At 40.0% G+C, this 25967-nt stretch overlaps 1 protein-coding gene across 6 annotated transcripts in view; it reads right to left on the reverse strand.

Annotated features, from left to right (window-relative positions):
* The window catches only part of NFIA (nuclear factor I A), a 589215-nt gene that overhangs the window by 342038 nt on the left and 221210 nt on the right, over positions 1-25967 (reverse strand). For 2 of the 6 annotated variants that reach the window (XM_040978455.1, XM_040978453.1), the window contains exons 1-2: positions 25396-25506; positions 19522-20053 (exon numbers count right to left, since the gene is read on the reverse strand). In XM_040978455.1, the coding sequence (XP_040834389.1) occupies positions 19522-20053; positions 25396-25422 (559 nt within the window). In that variant the 5' untranslated portion in view covers positions 25423-25506. Of the gene's footprint in view, positions 1-19521; positions 20054-25395; positions 25703-25967 lie in introns of those variants that run through there. The other 4 variants (XM_040978451.1, XM_040978450.1, XM_040978449.1 and 1 more) reach the window with 3 other exon arrangements.

Here is a 25967-nt window from a genome sequence, read left to right on the forward strand (position 1 = left end):
TATAATTATCTACCCAACAAACACACAACAAAATTACAACTCAATGGTAGTCAGATATAAGATTACTCTACAGGAATTCACTGTATTTCTACACGGAACTATTAACCTAGAAACACAGTTAAGAAAAAAATAGTTTCACAAAAAGTGTTCAATGCCTAGGGGGAAAACAATCTAAAGTAATCGAAGATAAAAGCTAAATAAATGAGAGACATACCATGTTCATAGATAGTAAGACTTGATCATTTAAAACGATGTCAACGTCTTCCTCATCTGTAGATTTAACACATTTCTAAACAAAACTCCAACAGACTTCTCCATGCAACCTGATAAAATGATCTTAGTATGTATGGAAACATAGAGGATCAAGACTAACTAAAAACATCCCAAAAAGAGGTGGGAAAAATACCCCTTTGTTTGGTTTCAAAATTCACTATAAAGTCTTAAGTAAAGAAATGTGTTGTTGCTATAAAGTAGAAAACTTGATCAGTGGAACAGAACATAGAATCCAGAAACAAACTCCTCTTATTACAAAAATTAAAACAGCAAAAGTATTACTGAAGGTCATTTGGGGAATATAAAAACTATTTAACAAGTTATTCAATTAAAAATTGCTCACTCATACTGCCAAAAAAAGAAAAAACGTTAGATCCCTACCTTACACCATGCATTTAAAAAAATCAGACAGAGCAGCACCTTTAAAATACATTAAAAAAAAAAATACCATATCTTTCTTAACCTGGAATAGAGGATACCTTAAGACTCAATGAGTCTGGCACTCTGGGGCACCAATTTCAAGTCCCAGCTACTCTATTTCTGATCCAGCTCCTTGCCCATGTGCCTGGGAAAGAGTTACACATGGCCTAATCACTGGGACCTGCTTGGGTGACCTGAAAGAAATTCCTAGCTCCTAGCTTTGGCCTGGCTCATTTCTGGCCTTTGCAGCTATTTGGCATTTGCAGACAGAAGATCTCTGTCTGTTTTCTGTCTCTCTCTTCTCTCCTTCTGCCTCTCCCTCTCTGAACCTAATCTTCAATTAAATAAATCTTTTTTAAAAGACCCAAAAGCACCCTAAAATTGAAGACCATTTTTGTTCATTAGGGATAACTTTAAAAACATAAAAAGATGATACACAGGCTATGAAAATAAGTTCACAAACTGACAAAAAATTAGGATCTAGATTTTTTTTCACATAACTAACAAAGAATTAGAATCCTTGACCTATACTGAACTCCTATAAACTAGTATGAAAAAAATAAACAACTGAACAGAAAAATAATTAAAAGACAAGAACATTCATTTCACAGACGAGGAAAGAAATGGACTCATACATATACAAAAAGATGTTTAATTTCATTATAAATCAAATTAGAAATGCAAATTAAGACTATGATGAAATACCACTTTATAGCCTCTACTTTGGCCAAGAGTAAAAATCTGGCAATGGAAAAATGTTTGAGAGGATGCAGACTAACAGAATGTTTTGTACACTGCTACTGCCAGTGAGAGTGTAAACAGATGCAACTATTTATTAAGATAAAATATCACTACATTTTGTTACAAAAAAATCTTAACATTTACACATCTTAGGAATCAGCAATTTTACTCTGAAGGATATGCCACAAAGAAACTCCAGACACCTGCTGCAAGAGACAGGTTACGTTTCAAGGCACTTGCAAGTAGCAAGAAACTGGAAACAGCCCCACAATTCATCACACAATAAAATATTATTCAAAAAATAATAAATTACAGTACATGCAAAATTAGAATCTTAAGACTGAGTGAAAATGTGATGGTTTTATGGAATATTAATAACAAGCAAAACTAAGCAATATATTTAGTACAGAAATATAAGAAAAAACATTTGCTTTATAGGAAGGGAATTATAAACCAAAAATAAAGGCTAATGATGGGAGGCAGCACCACTGGATGGAAGAGAACACGCAGTCAGTGCAAGATATTGAGCATGCTCTCTTTCGTAGGTAAGTGAAAGGCCCTCAGCTTCAGTTCACTTTATGTTACAACTCGCATGAATTTTTTAAATACAAAAAGGAAATTTAAGAAATCAAACCAAAAATGTTGATTAAATTAAGAAATTTTTACAACATTCTTTGAGGAACATAGTGGAACAAGTTAAAACAATTGTTTGAATATTTTAAATTTCTTTAATAACACTTTCCCTTTTTTTTCTCCAAGAAAATAGTAGTAACATTATTTTTTAAATCTCCATTAATTTTTCCTTAACTGATGTGAATAACGCTTAATTTAAATCCAACCTCAGCTATCCCTATACAAGAATGATGTTTTAAAGAGGAAGGAACCCAGCAGAAACAAACCCCACACAACAGATAACCCAAACTTGCACTGGACATAAAATGCATCTCCTACTCCTTCAACATCCTAGTTCGCATCCTGAAAAGGTCTGACATGAAGTAGAATGACAGCTGTGGGACAATGGCTAAGAAGCGATGAGATTCAGGTCTGTAGTAAAGTATATGTATGAAGAAGGGAACACAGTATAAATGCTGTGGTTTGAAGAAGAGATATGTCAGATGAGTCCAAAGCGTCTCTCTAGCACAGGTATTTGATATCTGATTGTAGAACTGAAATTCTATGAATTATCTCCTGTTAATCCCCACCCCTTGCCATTTTTATTTGCCCAAACAGGGGTGATATGAAATAGTCAACGATGAATTTGACTGAACTAACAAGTTCTCTGTTTCACCAGCTCAGTCCACATTTCAGCATCACTGTTCTTACAGGTGTACGTGTAAAGATATTCTTTCATAAAAACGTCTGCTCCGAAACACTTTCAAGGTATACTAAATCACAGTGGAAACAGCAATGTCTGTCTATCCATATTTTGCAAGAATAAATATGCTTGTCTCCTCTCAAACACAAAAATATGATCAGTGAATTAAGCAATGATTAAATATTAGACTTTCACTGACAGGCATTATAGTGGCTGATACAAAGTTACTCTCTACCAGTGAGTATCCATCTAAACATGCCCCGTCCACACCTGAGATGTGTTCAACCAGCCACACTGGCACCTCAAGGAAAGACGTGAATTCACTGCTTTATGTTGGTTCAAATAAAATTTTTTTCTAAGATGCTATCATTTCACTAATTAAATATTTAGCAATTAAAACCATTCTGAGGAATAAGAAATTTGGTGTGCTTTCTAATACAAATCCTGAATATTAAAAAAAAACTGACTATGACTAAAAATCAAAAATAGCAAGATTTACTCCTTAATGCCTGGTTCATTTGTGTCACTTCAAGCTAATCTTGGAGATACTGTAGGAAAATCTACACTGTCTAAACTGACATCTCTCCTCATGAGTCTTAATATCTTTTAAGTAACAAGGCATACATTAACTTTGACCTGAATCTTATACTTCAGAAAGAAATATGGAATTGCTAAGAAGAAAATGCAAATGCTTGCTACTTTAAAAAGTTGTAAGATGACAATATCCTAAAAAGCACTTGGGGAAAGTTGAGGTCTTTTAACACTTTGTAAATTGCAAACCGATGCACTATTAGCTCTGTAGCTTTGAGATTTGATAAGAATATAGGCAAAAAAAAAAAAAAAACCTTCTATTTTTCAATTCTCACTACAGTATTTTTAATAACTGCATAACAAAAAGGATGACCAGATATGGTCTCTTTTTGTTCTATACGAAAGCACCAAAAAACACAAAAGACAATTTATTTAAAGCAAATCGGTTTTGTATGATTTTAGATGCTTTTTCTCTCATTATGTTGAAGATGTTAGTTTAAAAAAAAAAACTCCCATTATCCTTCACCGAAACCAGCAGGAGCTTTTAGATATGAAAATATGGCCAGACAGAAACACTTCATGCAAAAGTCTGTGGTGGAAAGGTTTTGATAATGGACCCGCCTAGAGAAATAAAATCGTGAATGCTGCACGCGTTGGGGGGAAGAAACTCTTATCTTCAGTTGGGTTCTGTTTCCCTTAGAGAGGCTTATGTTACCTACAATCAATAGGTCTCCAATTAAACAAAGAAGATTTACATATGCTGGTGCATTTTGGAGCTAATGAAATTGGTCTAATGGTTTTAAAGCCAGGAAAGCAGTGGATAGGAAAGTTAACCATTCACCATATAGAACTTAGCTCAACATCTTGATCCTAATCTTAAACTTTTCTACTACTGCTGCCTGTGACCTCTCCCCTGTAAAATACATAACATGCCAAAACGTCCACTATGCAGTGAGAACACACCTGCAAAACTGCAAAGCTCACTACAGATAAGCACATGATGGACAGCCTTGTTCCCCAGAGAGCAAGGCACGATGTGATTCAAAACCAACTAAAACACAGCATCCACTCGGAGGGAAAGGGCTCTATTTTTAACCCAAATTTTGTGAATTTTGTGAAAATTCACCGGCAAGATATTCAAATCCTTCATTTCCCATCCTCACAGGAGACTTACCTAGCACACAGTAGGTACTCGATAAACGACCGCTGATAAATATCCTCATTTACCAGAACAGTGGCTACATTACCCTAGCATCCACAAATCATCTTGCCTAGATAAGAAGTTCAGATAAAAGCCAAGACCATGATCTTAAAAAGAAAAACAGTTTTCTACACATCATTTCAGCATCATCCAACTTTCAGAATTACAACTACTCATGATAATAACTCCTTCTTTGATTTAATATGAAACTTAAAGTGAAGAAACAAAAATCTGTTAACAGGTAAGATGAGAAGCAATAATCTTTCTGAATAAAATAAAAAGAAAGTAATACCAAACTCACTTCTAAGCTGAACGCCCAAAACTATTTTATAGCCACTCGTTTTTTTAAATTCATTTGACACATGGACCTGGTGTGATAGCCTTGTAGCTAAAGTCCTCACTTTCCAATGTGCCAGGACCCCATATGGGCACTGTTTTGTATCCCGGCTGCACCACTTCCCTTCCATCTCTCTGATTGTGTCTTGGGAAAGTAGTAGAGGACAGCCAAAGCCTTGGCACCCTGCACCTGCTTGGGAGATCCAGAAGAGGCTCCTGGCTCCTGATTTCAGATTGGCTCAGCTCTAGCCACTGCGACTATTTGGAGGGCAAATCTTTCTCTTTGTCTCTCCTTTTCTCTGTAGTTCTGCCTTTCCAAGAAACATAGTCAAATCTTTAAAATAATATATAAATAAATTCGTTTGACACACTTCTCAGATTACTTTATTTTTCAGAGTAGATCTTCCAACAAGTCACTAGTTCAACAAAGCTATTCAACGTACCTACTAATTGCTATGACCTATGTATCCACAAGTTGGGTACATAAAAATGAATGCAACCCCATTCCCATCCAGAGATGAACCACAGCCCATTGTGGGAGACAACAGAGAGGTGGCTTGCTAGCAGGACTTGCTAACAGTGACTACTAGGCTAGGGCTAATGGACACAGTGAGTACACAGGGAAGGAGTCACAGCACAAGCCAGGGTGAAAGGAAAGCTTCCTTGAAGAAGTAATGGTACTGGCTGTCTCAAAGTGTAGTGTTAGCCAAGTAAGGATGGATGAGGAAATCCCAGGTAGACTGATGCAAAGAAAGAGAAAATTTGAATAGACATATTGGAAACACGCAGAAAGAGAATATGCTCTCACGCACTCCATGCACTAGAAATTTCATTCATGCTTCCCATAGGCATTCTCCACTTTTGGAACTGCCATTTGTTGTTGTGTTTACCACTTATTTCAAACATAATCTGTCCACTTTAGTGAGTCCACACGTCTAAATACACTTTGCCTTATTTCAACACTGTATCTATGATGTGGATTACAAACTAGAACATGCCAAAATGCACAGTACTAACAAGGGAACCCTGTCAGGTGCGAAAGCCATTCCACATTACTGTTTCTTAAACCTTCAAACATCCTGTCCGATTTCAGCTCCTATCTGCAAAGTTCAAACAATCAAAGACCCAAGGCTGATGTACTACAGTTTACTGAAACACCACCCTGGTGGGAATATGCAGCTAGGGATCAATCACAAATTTAAAGACAAGCAACCCTTTTTCCAGATGTTTGATGGAGCTAGACGATGAGAACTCTCCAAAACAATTTCCCGGTAAATAATGGATTAAAATAGAAATGGGCATTAATAACATGAAAATATAAGAGTGTTTCCAAAGGTCCAGTGAAAAACCATACTTAAAAAATAAATTTAGGACCCAAGTGCTTAGGTTCCTACCACTGATGTGGGAGACCTGGATGGAATCCCTGGTTTGTGTCTTCAGCCTGGCCCTGCCCTGGCTATTGGGTACATTGGGGGAGTGAAGCAACAGATGGAAGATTTCTCTTTCTTCCTTTCTGTCACTTATTCAAATAAACATATATTTTTAAAAATATGAAATTGGGACAAATTTTTTTGAAATCGAAGCAATTTTTATAATATGAATTTTCCAAGAACTTTTTAATGACCCCTCATACATATGTTAAAACACTCAGTCTAAGTGAAAGCCTGTTTATCTTTAACATGTTCAATTTTATTCTTATTACATGAATGGGAGATTAAAAGAAGGAAAATTGGCCAGAATCATTAAAGCCCTATTTAAGACTACAAGAAAATAAGATGGGTAAGCTTTCATTATTTGGAAATGTGACAACAGTATCACATACTGCTAAATTCATCAGGTACATTGTGACATTTGTAAAAAAAAAAAAAAAAAGATGGCTTGTTTAATTTGAAGAGCACATGCTTTGCTGTTCCAGGAAGAAATGAACTGCTAACATCCCATGAACTGTATCACGTTTGCTTCATGCCTTTGAGTGTTGAACAAAGAAATCTGTCTTGAGTTACATGATGCCCCACATGTTACTGTGACTAATCCCCAGCCATTTGTATTTACAGTGTTCAGAATGAGATTCTATGACAAACCCATGCCATGAGTTAAATGTTACACGTTTTCTCCCTCTTGAAAGTAATTATAGAGCAAATCATTTGGTCTGCACTCTATATAAGGAAACACTCACCTATTAAAGGTGAGAGAACCAGATTACACTCTCACATTAGAAAACAAGCAAATATCATAAGAATAAAAAAGCATTTTACATTGAACCACCAGATCTTTACTGTTTTCTGTACATGCGTTCCATTGGTCAGCTATGCAAAGGTTCTCTCCTATTACCATACATGCACACTCTCCACAGCGCCTCGCACCAGCCCATCAACACACCAGCACAGCCTCACACATCTAGGACTCTTGTCATGCGAAAGAGCAAAGCAGCATAGACCTCTAACAACTGAAAACCCATCTCAGAGTAAAAGTCTCATGAGGAAGAGTAGCTTTTCTACTTCCTACTTTTTAATTCCTTATTGCTTGAGGATTATGCTTTTGATTAAAAAATAAATGGAAATTATGAAATTACAAAAATTGAAAGAAAAAATAAAGGAAGAAGAAGGATGGCAGTGTGGGTGAGTGGAAGGACAGGGTGGGAAGTACCATTATGGTCTTAAATTTATAAGTATGTATGAAAATTGTTCACTGTATTTCAATAACTGAGTTATGAAAAATAGTCTCCTGATTATGAACTTGCCTCTGAGAGGGAGGAAAAGGGAATTCAGGTGACTGTTTTGGTACTTGGCTGTGTTTTAGGAACTGGTATCAATAGCCAAATGAACTCAATACAGCCTGCTTTCCAAGGCCTCCCCTCCTTTTTGTTTTTCTCTCTCATTCTCTTACTATTTAGTTTTCCAATAACTATTTTAGGCTTCAGTGTTACTTGAAGGATGCCCTTTAAAAAAATAAATAGAACTCTGTATGCCACCAGCATTCCTTAGAGAAAGCATACAACTGTAGTGAATAACCGAGCAACAGCAAGCACCTGCACCCTCTTCTGTGTTTGCCTGAGTGATTTTTATGCTTACATAGCTTCTATATTAAAAAGAAACTTAAAATGCAATAGAAACAGAGACAAATGATGGAATTCCTCAACACATAACAATTACGCTGCTTCTCTCCTTCCCACTCCCAAAAGCAATATGCACAACTGGTTTTACAAATGTTTAAAACTGGGCCTGGTGCGATAGCATAGTGGTTAGTGTCCTCGACCTGCATGTGCCAGGATCCCATATGGGCACCGGTTCTAATCCTGGCAGCCCTCATTCCCATCCAGTTCCCTGCTTGTGGCCTAGGAAAGCAGTAGAGCATGGCCCAAAGCCTTGGGACCCTGCACGCATGTGGGAGACCTAGAAGAGCTCCTGGCTCCAGGCTTTCGGATTGGCTCAGCTCCAGCCATTGCGCTCACTTGGGGAGTGAACCATCGGATAGAAGATCTTCCTCTCTGTCCCTCCTCCTCCTCTCTGTATAACTGCCCTTCCGATAAAAGTAAATAAATCTTAAAAAATAAATAAATAAATAAATAACAAATGTTTAAAATTCACTATGGGAGGTAGGTATTGTGGCATAGTATGTTAAGCCACCACTTGGGACACACACACCCCCTACCAAAGTGTCTGAGTCCCAGCACCTCCGTTTCTGATCCAGGTTCCTGCTGTCAGAGACAACAGATAATGGGAGACATGTAGAGTTCTGGACTTCTGATTTTGACATGACCCAGTCCTTACTAATGTAGACATCTGGGAAGGAAACTGACAGATGATAAGTCAGTATCTCCTCCCCCGCATATATATCTATGGAGATATCTATATCTGCCTTTCAAGTAAAGTCAAAAAAATAAAACAAACATTTAAAATAAGAAAATAAAAGTTTAAAATGTCGTATAAGCTATTAGGAGAAAGATCTTAATTTAAAATTTTAAGATTTCTAGGGAAATTATGTCTGAAAGGCAATTAAATACTGTTTTTCTTCACTTCTGCATCTTCAGAACCCAAAAGGCGCCAAAAAGGTTGTGAAGTGCTCCGAACAGGTTTGCTGAAGAGAACTGCCAAGGCCATGGTAGCATTTGTCAGAAAAGGCAACCAAGACAGAAGCATGGCAACAGCAACCCAAGACCAGTCACATCGCTAACACTGATAACGCTGTGGCTGTCCTCAGTCCACACAAGCATTTGCTGTCTCCTTAGCATCCTGGAGCGCATGGACTTAATTGCTCCACCATAAAACCCAGGTTTTGGACTAGCCAGTTTCCTTCCGGTCAAGTAAGAAACTGGGAATCTGATATTAAAACTGAAAAATCACTATTTTTCTTGCTACTTTATGAACTTCAGAAAAGAAATGACCTTCATTATTAAACAGCTTCAGAGAACACTGTTTACCCTAACCCACACTCTCAGAAACAGAGCTTGAAGTCTGATATATTGGGGAACAAACACTTTAAGAGATCAAAGCCGGCTGTGGAAGGAACTGATCTAGTTACTAATCCTAACTACTTACCATGCATCCTAGACAACCTTTCTTTTCCCTTGCCTGCACAGAGGTAATTATAAAAACTTCCTGCCTAAAATTTATAGTCCATATAAAGAACTAGTAAAATAATGCTTTAAAGAAGATAATTTAAATATAGTAATTTAACAGCACAAATCTGAGGTTCAGTGACCTGGCCTGGTTGCTGGCTTTTCCACTAACTCCTGGGTGACCTCGAGTGAGCCGTAAATGCTCCTGAACCTGCTCCCTAAATAAAGGGAGCTACCCACACCAGTCACCTCTAATCTCTTCTCTCTGCTACTATACAACAGGAAAATTCTCCAAAACCAGGAGAAGTCAAAACCAAAAACACAATAAAACCCTATGTGAGACCAAAGCAACGCACATGCACAAGTTAGAAAACTCAGTCCAACCAAGCCAACCAATACCCAGATATGCAAGCTCCTTGACTGCCCGGAGTCTTTCAATGGACTGTCCAGAAACCTGCATTTTACAGCAACATGAACTGTAAGGGCTGCTCTGCCCTCACTTGTAAACTAAGTGACTTGGCAGTAAGGAGCCCTGACCATGAACCTACGTTCTCTCCAGCATACCTTTTCCTGCAATTTTGCTGTCTCATAGCATGACCCCACTTCCTCACCATACCCCCCTCCAACCCCAGCACCTCCCAGGCTAAACTCAAACATAAAGCAACACATAATTGGGCTTTTTATAGCAAAACTGAAAATGTCTCTCTCTTTGAAGAATTACAAAACTGAAACCTATGACCTTTCTAGAGAAATCCAAGTCACTGGAGTTTAAGAATGTAGGTGGTCAAAGTACAAAGAATGACATTTATCCGTTTTGCATGTTTGTTGCCTTCTCTGAGATGAGGGGCAAATATCTTTGGAACAATTACTTCTTCAGCCTCAACATTTCAGACTGCAATGGCCTCATTCTCCAAGGAACTGTACTAACATCCTGATTCCAATGAGATGGCACTTCTTGACTCACTTTTATCCCCACCACATTTTCCTAAAACACTAAAATACATGAATTATATAATCATTTTTAAAAATAACCTTATAGTTTCTACAAATGAAAGCTAACAAAATAATTTTTAAGACGTTAATTTAAATTGCTCTATGAGCATTATAATTCTCACTGGGCATAAGGAAAGGGAATACTTCCAAAAGTATATTTAAAAAGGAGAAAGAATTCTTGGTAGAATTCCTTGTTACATTTTAGGAGGACGTACAATAAAAGGATTGCAACAGCTATCTTTCCCAGACAGGAATGTGCAACAATAGTTGGGCTGTTGAGCAGCATCCTTACAAAGGCTCCATTCTCACAAGTTACTTGAAACTACTCTCCAAGAGAACCTCCGAGATCTAAGGGGGGAGGGGACCCAGCCAAAGGGATCCATTAGAAACTGTAATAACTTACTAATTTTTACATGATAGGTATCAGGCAAAAATCTTGCCACAATCATACAGAGATGCGAATGGGCTTTGGCCAAATTCTTATTTTAGCACCACTGCTTCACCTTAAACATTTGTAACTCATGTTCCTTTCATTTCCAGTGACACAGTGTTAAAAAAATATATATAATCAGGCCCTCAGTTTTCTATCCACTTTTTCAATATATTATTTATGAATTGCATTTAACAGAAAAGACATCACTGCTCATCCACACAACTCAGCCGAACAGTGAGCCACAGAGGTTTCCACGCAGATCGACAACACCGTAATTACTCACTCTACAGTAAGCTCCCTCACTCATTTGGAATGTTAAAAAATTCCAGGGAGAAGGGCTCGATGTCATCTCAACACTGACATCCATCTGTCTGTGGCTCTCCTCTGATTTGACTCCTTCTGTAGCCAACATTTTCACAAAAGTTGATGAGAATTTGTCAACCTAAGGACTTGTAATGCCAGTTTCTTTGAAAGGCAATGGAATGTTGCAAAGTGACAATGATGGAATCCTGCACGTACAATCTTCATTTTCATGCAGGGGAATAAAATGAAATAAATAATATCTTGAAGAGTAGAACCCATAAAACTTACTTTTTTAAAAACATGCCTGTTAGAGGAAGGGACAAGAGACCAGCACAGAACCAACTCATGGTTTTGAATTTCTGATATGAAATAATCCATCTCTGATTTTGAAAATTAAATGAAGATGGATATTACAGTCCCACAGTTCTTATTACCCACTGACAAAGACCTTCCGTACTAAAAATTACCACTCACCACTGATGTGTCTTCTCTAGCAGCAGGCCATGCAAGGCACCACCCAATCATGGGCTGGCCAAACTACAAAAGCAAATCAAATCACCCAAACCATAGCAACAAAGACAACAGCCTGACAATGGCAGATGCTACACAGACATTCATTCAAATGTTTAAATAGTACACATTTTTTAATGTTTTAACTTCATGTCACTTTTTTAACCCATAAAACATTACAAGAACAGCCATTAAAAATTTTATATGGATATGTATTCTCTGAAAACCCTATGTCTGGGAATGTGTAGGTTATGTGGGACCACCACAAGCACTGACCAGAGACATTCCAAGCAGGCAATCGGAAACAGGATGTGTTGGACAACACTGCATGCATCTTTTTACATCCTAAATCCTAATCCTTTCTTTCAGATTAACCAAGCTTCAGTTTCCCCTTTCTAGCATAAGAGATATCCCTAAACCCTAATTTATTAACACTTCTTAAAAAGAAAAGTACATTATTCAAAGTCAATTCAGCAGCTTAATTTTTAAAAACACATTAGATACGTATAATGATTTACTATATTTTAAACTGGTACTTATTAGTCACTTTTAAATTTACTTATAAAATTCATGTTAAATGAGGACTTCCAGGCTTGTACTGAAATCATTACAAATCGATCTTGTTTAAGTTGAAAAAAAAAATGAAAGTAAAGCCCTGACATTTAAAGTGAAGCTGTTCTCATTTTCAATTTTCTTCTTTTCTATTTAAATGTGCTTTAAAAACATAGGCTAACATAATTCTACTTTATCCTCAAACACTATCTTTGTTTCCTATGAGATCATTAAACACAAAGCCATAAGCAATGGATCTCTAAAAAAGTAAATTTTAAACCTTAAAAATCTACCCAGTAAAGGAAAAATCAGGACTACTGTATAAACTATTATGTGCAATTTAAAACTTTTAAGTAAGACTTAATATTCAATAGCTTCCTAAAACATCTAGAACCAATTAACCTCACTTTATCTTACAAAAATAATTTTATGTCTATACTATAAGGCTCCTATTCATCAAACTTCAACATTCTAAAACAAAACAAAAATAAAATAAAATAAAATAAAAATTCCAGAATTCTGACCTCAGCACTGATAAGAAAATCCATCAATGGAAGCCTCCCATCCCCGCCGCCACTGTGTGGCTAACATGTGAGGTTCAAAATGAAATACCTCCATAGCAAGGGGTTTGAATTCTGACATTCCTTCTTTGATTCAATACGGATGTGTAACACTAGTTAAATGATAGTCAACCCTACACAACAAGCTCTAAAGTTGGATTACAAAATGGATAAGAATGTTTTTAGGACTACTAAATGTGTAACCAAAAAGACCTGTGTTTAAACTCTTTTTCTGTACAAGTAATTTCACCACTCTGAGATTATTTTAATCTGTTCAGGTGAAGAGTATATCACTTATTCAGAAAGAGGAGGAAGAGAGGGAAGCAGAGCAGACTACAACATAGGACAAAACCTCGTACAGTGCCCACTAGAGAACACTCACGGTTATACGCCTACCCAACTCCATTCTTCCTTATGCCCACCCCATCTCTCCACTCAGCTACACTAAGACCAAACTAGCAACTACTGGAAAAGTAGTGAAAGACATGAAGAGAAGTTTAAAGTTCTCAAAGAATACTAAAGCTATTTCATTTCAATCTCAGGCACTATGCATATCCCAATCATTTCTGGGTTTAAACGCAGCAACATTTTAAATATTACAGAATGCCAAGCCTTGTCAAAAGGCAGTACAAATCAATTTCTCTTCATTTAGCTTTATCTCCTTTAGCTGTTTGACAAACAGTAAAAACGTCCTCCACTACACACAGAATTATTGCAATTTGTTGCACCCTACTTACCACTTCTTCAACGCACAAGCCATACTTATTGAACTATCAGATAAATGGAAAAAACCAATGGCATTAAATAAAATGTTTTTATAGTGTATCGTTGTAGTAATAAAATATGAGTAATTATCTGTTTTCTAATATTTTGGGAATAATATAAATTGAAAGGTTATTTCTGTCTCAGCAGTAGCTCAAGAATTCTCTAAACTTCAGGGACATGAAAGTTTGGATCAATAATATGTGTCTTACAATGATCTTATTGAAAGAGAGCCAAGAAGTTGACAACCTCTGTGAGCTGCACCCTTAGAAAGCAAAACAGCAGAAATGACAAGCATCTCAACAGCCCCCTTCCATTCTCCCATGCATCACGATGTCCACAATCAGACTCCTAAACTCTTAAAAAATAAAGGAAAACTTTTGCTGCCATAAATTTGAGTAAAAAATACTCAGGCGCCCAAATAACATCGTAGTCTGAAACAAACTGTGCACAAAAACAATTGTGGCAATAGGGGTTTTCAAATTCTCCATTTGATATCTTTCTGCCCAAGATTCTTTTACAGTCATTACATAAATCAAAACATTCCATGTGCCATGAAGTCATGGTTTTAGGTTTCTCTTAACAAAGCATGCCAGTTCATTCAGCCTATTCCTCCTCCAGCTGACTTCTTCCCCATACCATCTCCCAAGAATTCCAACCTCCAAATAAACATAGGGAAACTACTGTCTAAACGATAGCAAACCAAGATTTAGCACATTCACTGTTCCCAGTTCTGCATTCTACATTTTCTCCCCTGCCATTCTAATCCTCAAAATTGCTTTCAATGATCTATATTGACATTTGTGAGCAATTAGAATTGCTGTTGCTTCTGTGCAAGACTTAAAAAAACCGACAGGCTGTTCTGCAGCTTCTGGAAGCAGCTTGAGGCTTTAACCAACTGAAACACCCAGTCCTACTGTGTACAGCACTGACCACAACAAAGGCTGTGGTTTCTCCCACACTGGCCTTAAATAGGTTTAAATTAATGCTATTCATCACTGGGTGGAAAAGAAGACAAGGCAAATCCAAGCCAGCAGCATTGGGAAATTTCTAACCAACACACTCAACTCTCTTAGCCATAAATGAACTGACCTCCATTCAAAGGTTTCCTCCAGAACAACTCTTTCTCCGTACTCCTAAACACTCTCACTTTCAACTTCCAGCCTCTGTGCCACATTCCAATAGAGGATTGTGAAGTGACACACTAGATGAAGGATGTTATTACTATCCTGGAGTTACCCAGCAAAATCGCAAAGATATAAAAGCCATATTTATCTCAAGTTTGTTGCTTGCTAATGTAATCTTCTTTGAAGAATTTAAAAACAGAAATTTTAAAAATTTGTGCATTTATTAACAGCTTACGGTGGACCACTCAGTCACAAATCCAATATGAGTTTAGTCTATGGTTAGAGTTAGAAACTGATAGTAATAGTTTAAACATCACTGTTTATCAGTCACAGTCCTTTTGCTAACATACTTTATTGTTACAGATCACAGGGACTTTACTACACTAGGGAGCTTATTATATCACTGAATCAACTTAATTATACAATGTATTGTCTTAGTCTGCACCATACACACACACACACAGACACACACAAACCTGCCAACAGACTATATAGGATATGTTTTGGATATGCTGGCTCATGTGGTAAATTGCCTAAAAATTAGGAAATTATCACCTTAAGTCGGTATCAAATTATAAACAGTCTAACAGAATTCATTCAAAAGTTTACACAATTTATGCACTGATAACCTTATCCATATAGTCACAGAATATTTAAAATACTAGTCTTTTGAAAAATATATCATTCCCACTGTTCCAGTAGCATCCTGTACGCCACCTGGATGTACACACACAGGCACACGAAGCACACACACACTCATACACAGACACTCCTACTCTTACACCTGTTCTGAAGCAGTAGGAAGTGAATTCTCAATCTGTCAACATGACCATCTGGTCTATCTGCATATCACGGTTTTCTCTATTACTATATGAAGGAATGGCAATCAGGAAGCCAAAATAAAACTAAAATGCACCTGAACGGGACTGTCTCCCTTCTGGCTGAAAGGGAATTATACGTGGCTTATCAAAGCAAAACTAGCAGTAATCTAAGTAATTTACAATGAGCCTTCATAACGATATAACTAAGGGAGCCACCCGGAGCAGGCCATCGGATGATCAGTGACAGCGTTGCACGGGTTTGTGCGTAGGACAGGTAGCAAGCTTCTGAGAACCTGCAGTCGCTTTGCAGTGAGTGACAGGAGTCTTGCTATTCCTGATCCCGGCAAAATCCACTGAACGCAGTAATGGGGGTCAGCAATCAGCCACCATTGTCCTGGAAAAGTGCTGTACCAAAGTGGTCACTCTGTACCGTCCAACCAGCACAGACCTACACTGCCATTACAATGATATCAATTCATTTCATACCTTGCAATTAGCAATTACAACCATTACTTAACAATTTTTGGTAATTTAGGAATCTCTCAAAATGATTCATAAGACCACTAAAAAATAATTTCAATCCTAGAAAGTTTCTTATCTGCAAAAACCGAAGATGGCTTATCGCAATTTAGCTTTGGGGTCTAATGACACTTGAAAAGTAGCAGAGGCCCTAGTTAAATTAAACATAATTCCATTTGTTTAATTTCAGTTTTTAAATGTCACCTCACAGCTGCCTCAGAGCTTTCATCCTAGCCCACAGCAGGTAATAGCCATCACATGTAACTTGTGACACTGTCATTCTGCAGCCTAAATACAACAATCTATCCCTAGACCAGAGATGAGTTCTTAAAAAGTCTAACCTCTCACAGAATTTAAGTGGCTCAACTGAGAATTCTTCCAGAATCTGATTACATTACCAGAAGTTGTACAGAAGCGGTTTAAGGGGGGGAGAAAAAAAAAAAACTCTCCAGAAAGTTCTCGGTTGAGTGCCTACTAATGAACAAAGGTTAACTTTATCTAAAAGGTCAAATGCCTGGTGGCTAAGGTTATGACCTTAACAACTTAAATTGTGACCTTGCCACGTGCCGGGTATATTGTAGATTCTGATACAGATCATCTGGGAAAGACGGGCCATAAATTAGCTTTACTGTTACACACCCACAAAAACACCCATTTGCCATAGTAACATAACATCTCCAAGCTGGCACCTGACACGTGAAGGACAACCAAACAGAGATGAAATCAACCAAGGGCACAGAATAATTTTGTCCTTTATGCTTCTAAGAACATAAAATTTAGTCTTACGGAAGCAACTTTGATTTCATTATACTTGTTGTTATTTATCAGCCACACAATTCACACCACTTTCAGTCCATTGAATTTGGGGGGACAAACTGCAGCATAATTTATGTATTTGCATGTTAGTATCTCAGTCAGTCAGAATAAACCACCTCTGCTCTTTAAAACTGACTGATTTTGCGTTCACATGGATCTTCTAATGTTTTACCAAAGAGGTTGATGAATGACACAATAACTATTGTACAAATCTCCAGGGGGGAAAGATTTCATTCCTGTGGCCCTAAAACGGGGGTAGGCATTTTGGGAGGAAAAAAATATATACAGCATTTTAAAAGAAAGAGAGGGAAAAAGCTCACGATAGGTGAAAAGGCCACAATGGATTTGGCATGTATCTCAAAGCACGTTTCAGAGTCTCTGCCTCCTGCCAATACTGGCAAGTTCTCAAAACTTTTAAAGAGGTAAAAACATTGTTTAGTGTTTACAAATCTACAGTATTATAACAGATGCTTGTCAAATCAGTTGTATGCAAGTTGACCGATCTACCTCATATTTGTATTGGCAGCTTCCCTTCCACAAATAACAGGTCTCTAAATTTTCTAAATCAAATTTAAAATATTTTCAGACAAAAGGCCCTGAATATTTTCTTTTGCAGTCTTCCTGTTGCGCACACAGCGAGGCAGCCATTACCGCGGTCCTGTGAAAACCAATGGCCAAACCGTTGGCTGCCGTTCAGGCTTTACAAGGGATTCTGGGATACATCAGGAACACCAAACCAAAAAGTAGTGTGAGCCACACTACTGTCAATAAATCTTTTTTTTAAGCAATCAGGATGCTAACTCTCCTAAGCAACCTGCTAAATGTCATTTTACCAACATAATCTCTTCAGGTGTTGCAATAACCTGACACTGTGTTAGCTCAAGGATTTGGGGCAGCAGGATAACAAACCATCAACAACAGCAAAGGGAGCACATACCATAGGGATAGGCAGAACGGGTGCTTTTCTTTAAATCCAGGGGAAATGCTGAAGTTGGAAACTTAAGAACAGACACCAATCAGGCGATTAAAAAAAAAAGACATCTTCACAGGTATTTCATTTGAGTGTTATCCTGGAAGGAAGGAGGCACACCCCACTAGCTACAGCAACTGTTGGCACTGTTCTGTGTCTAGGATGGTCAGTTGAAGCATTTGTCATAACTTAAAAAGCACGTATTTTTCTGAACATGGGAAAGAGAAACAACAGTTTAAAGAGTGCTACTTGAAACTATTTGCAATGCCCATACTGGCTTTGTACCTTGCTGCACTGACTTATACAAACAGATGAAAAAATTGTTAACTTTGCCCTTTCAGCAGACAAAACAATCGAACAATAAGGCTAAAAGAGGGTCAAAGAAGGGCTGAGGTCATCAGAGAGGTGATGCTTTTTCATTCTTGCTACCCAAAACTGGCTAAAGCAATAAGTACTTCTCATAATTTAGTATACATTTTCAAAAACCCAAATATTTGAAACACTCACAGATCACATCCTCTCAAAGACTCACCCATCCCCAGCCAACAGAATACAAATGATGCTGCGGCATGCTTGCAAAGTTAATTTCTTCGGTTTCTTAAGTAAGGACAGATGGATAACAAAAGTTCTTTTTGTAAAACTTACATTGAGGAAAAATAATAGAAAATAGTGATATCAGTCAACTCCTTTTAAAAGCAGCTAACATTTTCAGAACATAACACTGTGAGAATGAATTTACAGGTACTCTTTCCTCTCCATTGTGGGGGGAAAAAACACAAATATATGAACCCCAAACAACCCACTGGTGGTATTCCACAACCTTCTTTCTTGCATCTGGCTCACTTAACTGCCACAAAGGTATTCTAGCAAGATTCACAGGTACATATAAAAAGTCAACAAGTTACACAAGACCTGAGCTTTAACATGATACAATGAGTCTTTTGTCTAAAAGTAGAGGAAAGGAACAAAGTAAAAATGCATGCTCTTAGCCAGTCCTCAGGAGTTCTGTCCTGAATGCTGAAAACACACACGCATAAAACATACCTCCAAAAAGCAACAGAGAATTGTAAAATAAATCAAAGCAACTCACTCCATCAACCATCAATAGCCACTTCACGATGTCACCATGTGCCAAACAGGTGGATTACGTTTAATATTAACCTCCTCCATCACTTACTTAGAGCTGGTTTATTTACCTTAGCTGTCAAATACGACGCTCAGAATTCCTAAACACAAAGCAACTAAAGTTGTGAATCAATGTGATTATTTTTCTTCATAAGCAATCAGCAATTTCATATTAATCTTACCTCCAGCTTCTTAATTGGCAGGGGGTTCAAGTGGCCCCAGTAAGTTAAAAACTCTCCCAACAGAAAAGCAGCTAAAAACATTGCCTCTCTACCAGCTAAATGTTCTTTAACTAGATCACTGGTCAGTGAAAATATGCTTCTTCTTACATAGTTTTCAAGTAGCTTCTCTCACCCCTCCTCCTCAAAAAAATAAAAGTGATAGAACCATATCACCTATCTGATTACCAACACTTTCCATAACACTACTTACCAAGCGAGGAGGCCCGAGAGCCTGCTTCCCCCCACCCCACCCGAAGCTGGCACCCCACGCACAGGGGCCTCGGGCTGTTCTGACTTTGGTCTACCTCTGAGACCACATTGCAAGATGTGGCCTACAATGCAGTGAGCCCCGGGATGGGCAGAACGGACGCAGAAGCCATCAGGAGAGAAACACACACCAAAAAAACAGAAGGATTGCTCACCATCGCACTTACCTGCTGCATGCACAAAGTATGCCAAATATAAATCGAGTTCCTTAACGGAAACCCCTATGTGATGGGGTTGGACACAGAGCCCTGGATTCGAGCATTGTGGGGACTTTACAAGGCGCTCGCCATCAGTACTTTCCAGCGGAATACCTTTAAACAAGATCACCATCACAAGGTCCAACCTCCAGACTTTGTCTGCCTGGCGGAGGCAGTCAATTCTGCGCATCTTGCCTTTCTGGTCAGGGTTGGAAAGAACACAACATGGAGGTTTTTTCCCTGTAACTGTAAGAACAAAATCCTCTCGGTACTCGGGTCGGATGTCTTTCCGTAACTTCGCCAGGAGTCGAGATGCCCACTTCTGCTTGACTTCTGGTTTCTCACTTAGCAATTCATCCTTCACGGCTCTCTCTTCTTCTTTTGACATACGCTTTTCATGTTTTTTGAAGTATTTCCGTTTGCGGGCCTGCAGGTTGAACCATGTGTAGGCAAAGGCTCGGACATGGGGCAGAAGCGCTTCGATGAAAGGATGAAATTCATCCTGGGAAAACAAACAGAAACGAAAAGATGAGCGAATGAAAACAAAAGGAAAAACTTCTCTGAGGACGGTCACCTTTAAAAAAAAAAAGTCTTGGCACTTGAAGTTTCAAGTCACACATTACGTGGTTAAAATCGTACGTGGGCTTTCTAGGCAATCTGACGTGAGGGCCTGCAGTATCTTTTCTCACAATACAAAAGAAAAAAATATTGCTTAAAATTTAAACTGTCTCAATAGGCTCACCCAAGGGCATCGGCTCTCACAGTTGGGCCTAGTTGCCAAAGCCTTCTGATAGTAAGTTTGATCTGAATGCTTATAATCTATAATCTTAACCCTATTTCAAGGAAGGCACATCTAATTCTGTCCCGGCATTGACCTCACCACTTGTAGTCCAGCCAGGACCCGGCCGCCAGATTGGCAAATCCTAAACATTTACATGCCAGTCGATGCTTGTGGAAGTCTAGGAGCAAAAATCATCTCCACAATCAATGAAAACAAAGGCTTTCCCTCTAAAAGTACTGCTTGCAGACTCCGGTCTGTTTCTTATTCATCTGGGTAGTATCTTAATTCCTCTTTTAAATCTAGCTGCATCAAATTCTTTTTTCTTTTCTTAGTCAAAAACTTAGAAAATTTGGCAGGCAAATATGGAAGAGATGCTTTTGATTTTTATTAGGCAAAAATAAAAAAATCTATGTCCAAGATATATACTGTGGGAATGAAACAAGACGAGAAAAAAAAAAAAAAAAACAAAGCCGAGCATACAGGGATCCAGTAAACAGACTGTGTCGTTGTGACAACACGCTGCAGTTCAACACACTGAATGTGCTGATATGGCTGTGAAATGCCTGTGGTAATAATCATCCCTTATAAAAGAGTATTTAAATTTTGAAAATAATATTTCAAATTGGATCTCACAGGTAACAGAAGACAGAGATACTCAATGTTTATGAGACGCCAGGAAAACACTCATGGTTGCCTGTTTAAACTGAGGTGATTTGAAAGTGATATAGAATTAAAAACACCTAAATTTTTTTTGGTTTATTCAAAACCTTTGATTCTACATACAATGACATTTTCTTAGGAAACATAAGTTAAAAAGAAAAAGAATTAAACAGTACAGTAACGTCCACAAGAATTTTGGAGTACATCTAACTTTTGATTAACTCATCAGACTAATCTTGTGTAACTTTTCTCTGCCACATAACCAGTCCTCAAAGATAAATTATTTACTTTCAAGTAAATGTGGAAAAGAGACTAATGAGAAATTTTATTACTTTTTTTTAAAGGACAGACACGTAAGAACGCATTCTCTCATTCTCTCTCTCTCTCTCTTTTTTTTTTTTGTTTATTAATGTATCTACATATATACTATGGAGGTACAAGAAATTACAAAACCCAAAGTATTATTCAGAACTATTATTTTTTAAGATATTCCGGTATGAACTGTAAGGGGAAATTTGCAAAATATTTTCATATTCAAATCTGTTGTAATTTAGCAAACTCTAATCAATTGCCTAAATCCTACATACAACTAATATTCTAAAAATTAAATGTATTTTAATAAATGCCCAATAAATCACTTCAACAACTGACATTTTCCCCACTCTGCACATATTACAGGCTCTAGGTTTCAAGTTGAGCTCTGAAAACTGTTCTTTTCAGTATGAGGATCCAGAGCAGGCAGCCGGCCTCCGTAACATGTGCGTACTCTTCAAGTGAGGAGGAACAGAGAAAAACACAGGAACTGTATTATTCCTGACCATACACCATTAGCATTTTAAAATGTTCTCGGGTTCAAGAATCTTAGTTTCAGGAGAAAGAAATTGGGGGCAAGACACAGTAGATCTGCTAAGGTGTATGCCAAACCACAAAGCATTTCAACGCGACTGGATTCTGAGCTCCTTCTGGAAACGCTCTACAATATGCCAGTTCAGGTGTGAGCCTCATTTCCCACCTACACAGGAGCTGCTGGGGAACAACAGAACCCACCTCACCAAAAGTCAGACCACATTTTAAAGTCTCAGTCCCATCTTACACCTCAGAAAAGAACAACCCCCAACAACCTGTAGCTGTTAAAATGTTCTCTTATTTCAAAAGCGTAATGATGACAAACATTTAAGTAAGCAATCTAATGTAGCATTTCAAGAGTCCGAAGATACTCCCAATATGCTTCTCAGAAAAACTGCAACCTGTGTTCATTCTTGCTTAAAGGATTTTGTTTACCTGCCAATCGAATGTCCATATACCTCACTCTAAAAACTCCTAAACGAGGCCAACTATATTAATTCGTCTTTAATAATAATCCAAGTTCCCAATTCTGCATCAAAGGTATTTTTGGTAATAGTATTACTCTCCAAAGGTATTACAATGTGCCAAAAAGAGTTCACAGTATTTTGTATAATTTGACTCACATGCACAATAAAAATAGTAGCTAATTTTAAAAAATAAACCTTCTTCAACTCTTCAAAAAAATTATTCCATAACATCAAAACTAAAGCGTGTCATTAACACACAGAAAATGACCAGAAATAACATAAATGGTGAGTCCTAAAAAAAAAAAATGCCTTTATAAGTCAAGTTGCGGAACACAACACTGAAAACCCTATAATATTTCAAGATATTCAAGAGAAAGAGCGAGGCTGTTTTGCATATGTACTAAGTAAGAATGTTACAGGCCATTAATAAAAACAACCTGAAATCCTGTTTCAAAAAACGGTATTACTTTGAATCAGCACCTTAAACACTGACCTGTTTGAAAGTAAGCCAAATCTAAGAGAACCGCTGTTTGCTGATATTTCTTGAAACTTTTTTTTCTTAACATTCATCTGCTGGGTTATCATTATTTGGCAAGGTTACATGATTTGATCATGATATGCCCACACTAGATCAAAATAAGATAGCTGGCATTCTCCTGCTTAAGTGTTTTAAAATTATATAGAAGTCAATGGAGTTCATTCTCTCCTATTGATTACTTTTATCATTGCACTTGCATAATTTTTTCAATGAGCAATAAACCACATTTTCCACTAAACTGGCTCTAAAACATTAGCAATATTCCAATAAATTAAACAAATTATAAGCCAATTTTTAATAAAATAAAATCCGTAAAGTAAATGAGTGCTCATTCCCTATTTATTTTACCTTTTCCTGACAAATGATTACACAAAATAAGCATTTCTCTGGGTGTTGTTTCCACAAGGCCTAGAGGATGCACCCATGCTGCCAAGTATGTAGGAGGAGTAATAAAGGGGGAAAAACTTTCTAATGGGATAATAGCTCAGGAGCCAAGAGCAGTCAACTTTGTTAAATACCCGGTTATGCCCTAGTCCTGAATGGATACTAAGGTAACCTGGAATATGCACATTTCCAAAATATAGACGTATCTTTCCCGGACTCACTGGAGAAGCCATTAAGTATCTGAGAGGGTGCTTTCCTCTCTGGCAGCACGCTATATTATCCACAAGTCCCATGCGCTGCAAAACTTTGGCCAGCCTGAACTTAAGCCTGTGAATCTCAGCATTTCCACTGCAGTCCATAATTCATTCAAATCATCTCACACTTTGCATCTTATCCATATGCAACGGTGAACTTTGCCAGAAGTGGTTGGAAAAGTTTCATTCCATACTTCCACAAGTTCTTAAAATAGGAACTTGGGAAGTTTGTTAGGAAAAAAAAAAAAAAAACAAAAGCACACTAGAAACTTTTACAATAACTAAAAGCAACTGCTATCTATTATTAATGTTAGGCCTAAATCCTAAACAGACCATGTCTACATAAAGAATGCATTTAAGAGTCTTCTGTGATCCAACAGCCAGGATTATCACTGTTAGACACTGCACGAAGAAGGGATGTCATGTGGGAAATAAATCTAGACTCTGGAGGAGAGAGAAAACCACTCATACTTCCCAGCCTTCCAGAAAGTACTCCAGTTAAACCGTTATCTCCCGCTAAATGAAGGCAAGAAGTGTTAGCAGTTTTCACTGGGGATGAGGAAGAAACATTTTATTTGAAGCATATAAGTTATGTAGGTGTTTCATGGACACATCACCTAGTATCAAAATGCAGCATGAAGCCTCAGGCTTTAAAGAAAAAAAAAATGGGGGTTGGGGGGTAACTTTGACTTTCTTTTAGTCAAAGCAAAATAAATAATACATTAGAAAGGGGACCAGCTCTGGAGACTCGAAGGGGCAGTGTTCTGGCTGGGGGTGGTGCCGCCTCGAGAGGGCCGAGCAGGGCACGCTCCGGAGGGGCGCGGGGGACACGGGAGCCCCACGCGCCACACGGAGTCCGAGGGAAAAGTTGCCCCCGTCGTGCGCGCGGGGCGGCCGCTCGCAAGGGGCGGCGGCGGGGAACCGCAGCGGCGGAGGGGGGGAAAGCCGCGTCCGGCCAGGGCCGCCGCTCGGGCCCGCGACCGGGAACCCAACTCCACTCGGCACCCCCACCGCCCCCGGCCTGCAACCACCACCACGGTCGCGAGGCCTCCACTGCTCCGCCGCCTCTGCCCAGCGGGAGCTCTACCGGCCCCGAAACTTTCACGCGGAGGAAAGCGAGTGGGCCGCCAGCGGGCGGCGAGGACGCAGGCTCCACCCGGCCGGCGCGGGGCGACGCGCGTCCACGCAGCCCCGCTCCGCGGAGGACTCGTCGCCGTTCCCGCGGCCGCCGCCACCGCCCGCGTCCAGGGGCGCTGTCCCGGCCGGCCCCGGGGCCCGGACGGCGGCCCGGCGTCCATCCCACGGCCGGAACCCGAAGGCTGGCTGACGAGAAGCAAAAGTAAGAGTTCGGGGAGGCAGCCAGGGGAGCCGCCGCGGCGCGGACTCCTCGGGGCGCTCGCCCCCCGCCCGCGCCCCGTGCCAGGGGCTGCGGCCGTCCCCGGCCGTGCGGGGCGCGCGGTGGGCACCGTCGGCGGCCCCCTCCCCGGGGCGCCGCCGAGCTCCCGAAACCCGCGCGGGGCGGCGCAGACGCCGAGTCCAGATTTCGGCGCGTCATGGGCTGCAGCCCCAGCGGAACACGTGCGGGGCGTCCGCCAGCACCGCCACTCCGCAGTCGGGCGCCCCGATATTAATTAACGCATTAATAAGAGGGCGCCATTAGCCATGTGCCCACACAAATGGCCGTGCGATAGGAATGCACCCGCATGGAAACAAAAGTTACTTTTTTTTTTCAAGCGGCGCCCCGGGCACACGCGCGCACAGGTACTCGCACAGACTCGGCCCACTCGGGAGACCCGCGCCCGCCTCGGCCGGGCCGCCGCGACGGCGCCGCGCTTCAAAGCCCCCCACCACCACCCCAGCCTCGCCAGCCCGGCCCCCGGCCCCGCGGCCCTCCGCATCCCCGCAGCTGCTTACCTGGGTGAGACAGAGCGGAGAATACATAACTGCCGGGCGGTGGGGTGTGCGTGTGCGTCTGGGTGTGCGGGCCGGAGGTGTGCGTGAGTGTGGGTGAGAGAGGAGCGGGAGAGGGAGAAAGAGAGAAAGAGAAGGGAAAGAAAAAAAAAAATCAAGCCTGCTTCTTGCGTTCACATTTCCAACTCGGCTCAACTGCAGCCGCCAGCGCGCTAGTGCCGCTCCATGGGCTGAACTTTAACCCCGCCTAGAGTTTCCCTACACTGCACTATACATGCCTACTGTACGCGGGCGTTAAAGGCATAGCGCACCCTTTCCCGCTCCCGCGCCGGCCCGGCCGGGTGCCGCGAGCTGCCCGCGCGCCCGCCGCCGCCTCCGCTCTGCACCGCACCGCACAGCCGCGCCCGCTCGCGCCGCCGCCGGGGGAGGGGGTGCGTGGGGGAGGGGGCGGCTGCGGCGCCGCGCGGCCAGCCGGGTCCCCGAGGCTCGGCGGCCGCTGCGCCCGCTGCCTCGGCCGCTCGTGCGCCCGCTCCGGGTCGCCCCTCGGCTGGCTGGCTGGCTGCTGGCCCCCCGCC

The sequence above is a fragment of the Ochotona curzoniae genome, unplaced genomic scaffold (genome assembly GCF_017591425.1).
Source record: "Ochotona curzoniae isolate NIBS_2020 unplaced genomic scaffold, NIBS_Ocur_1.0 contig_291, whole genome shotgun sequence".
Taxonomy (NCBI): domain Eukaryota; kingdom Metazoa; phylum Chordata; class Mammalia; order Lagomorpha; family Ochotonidae; genus Ochotona; species Ochotona curzoniae.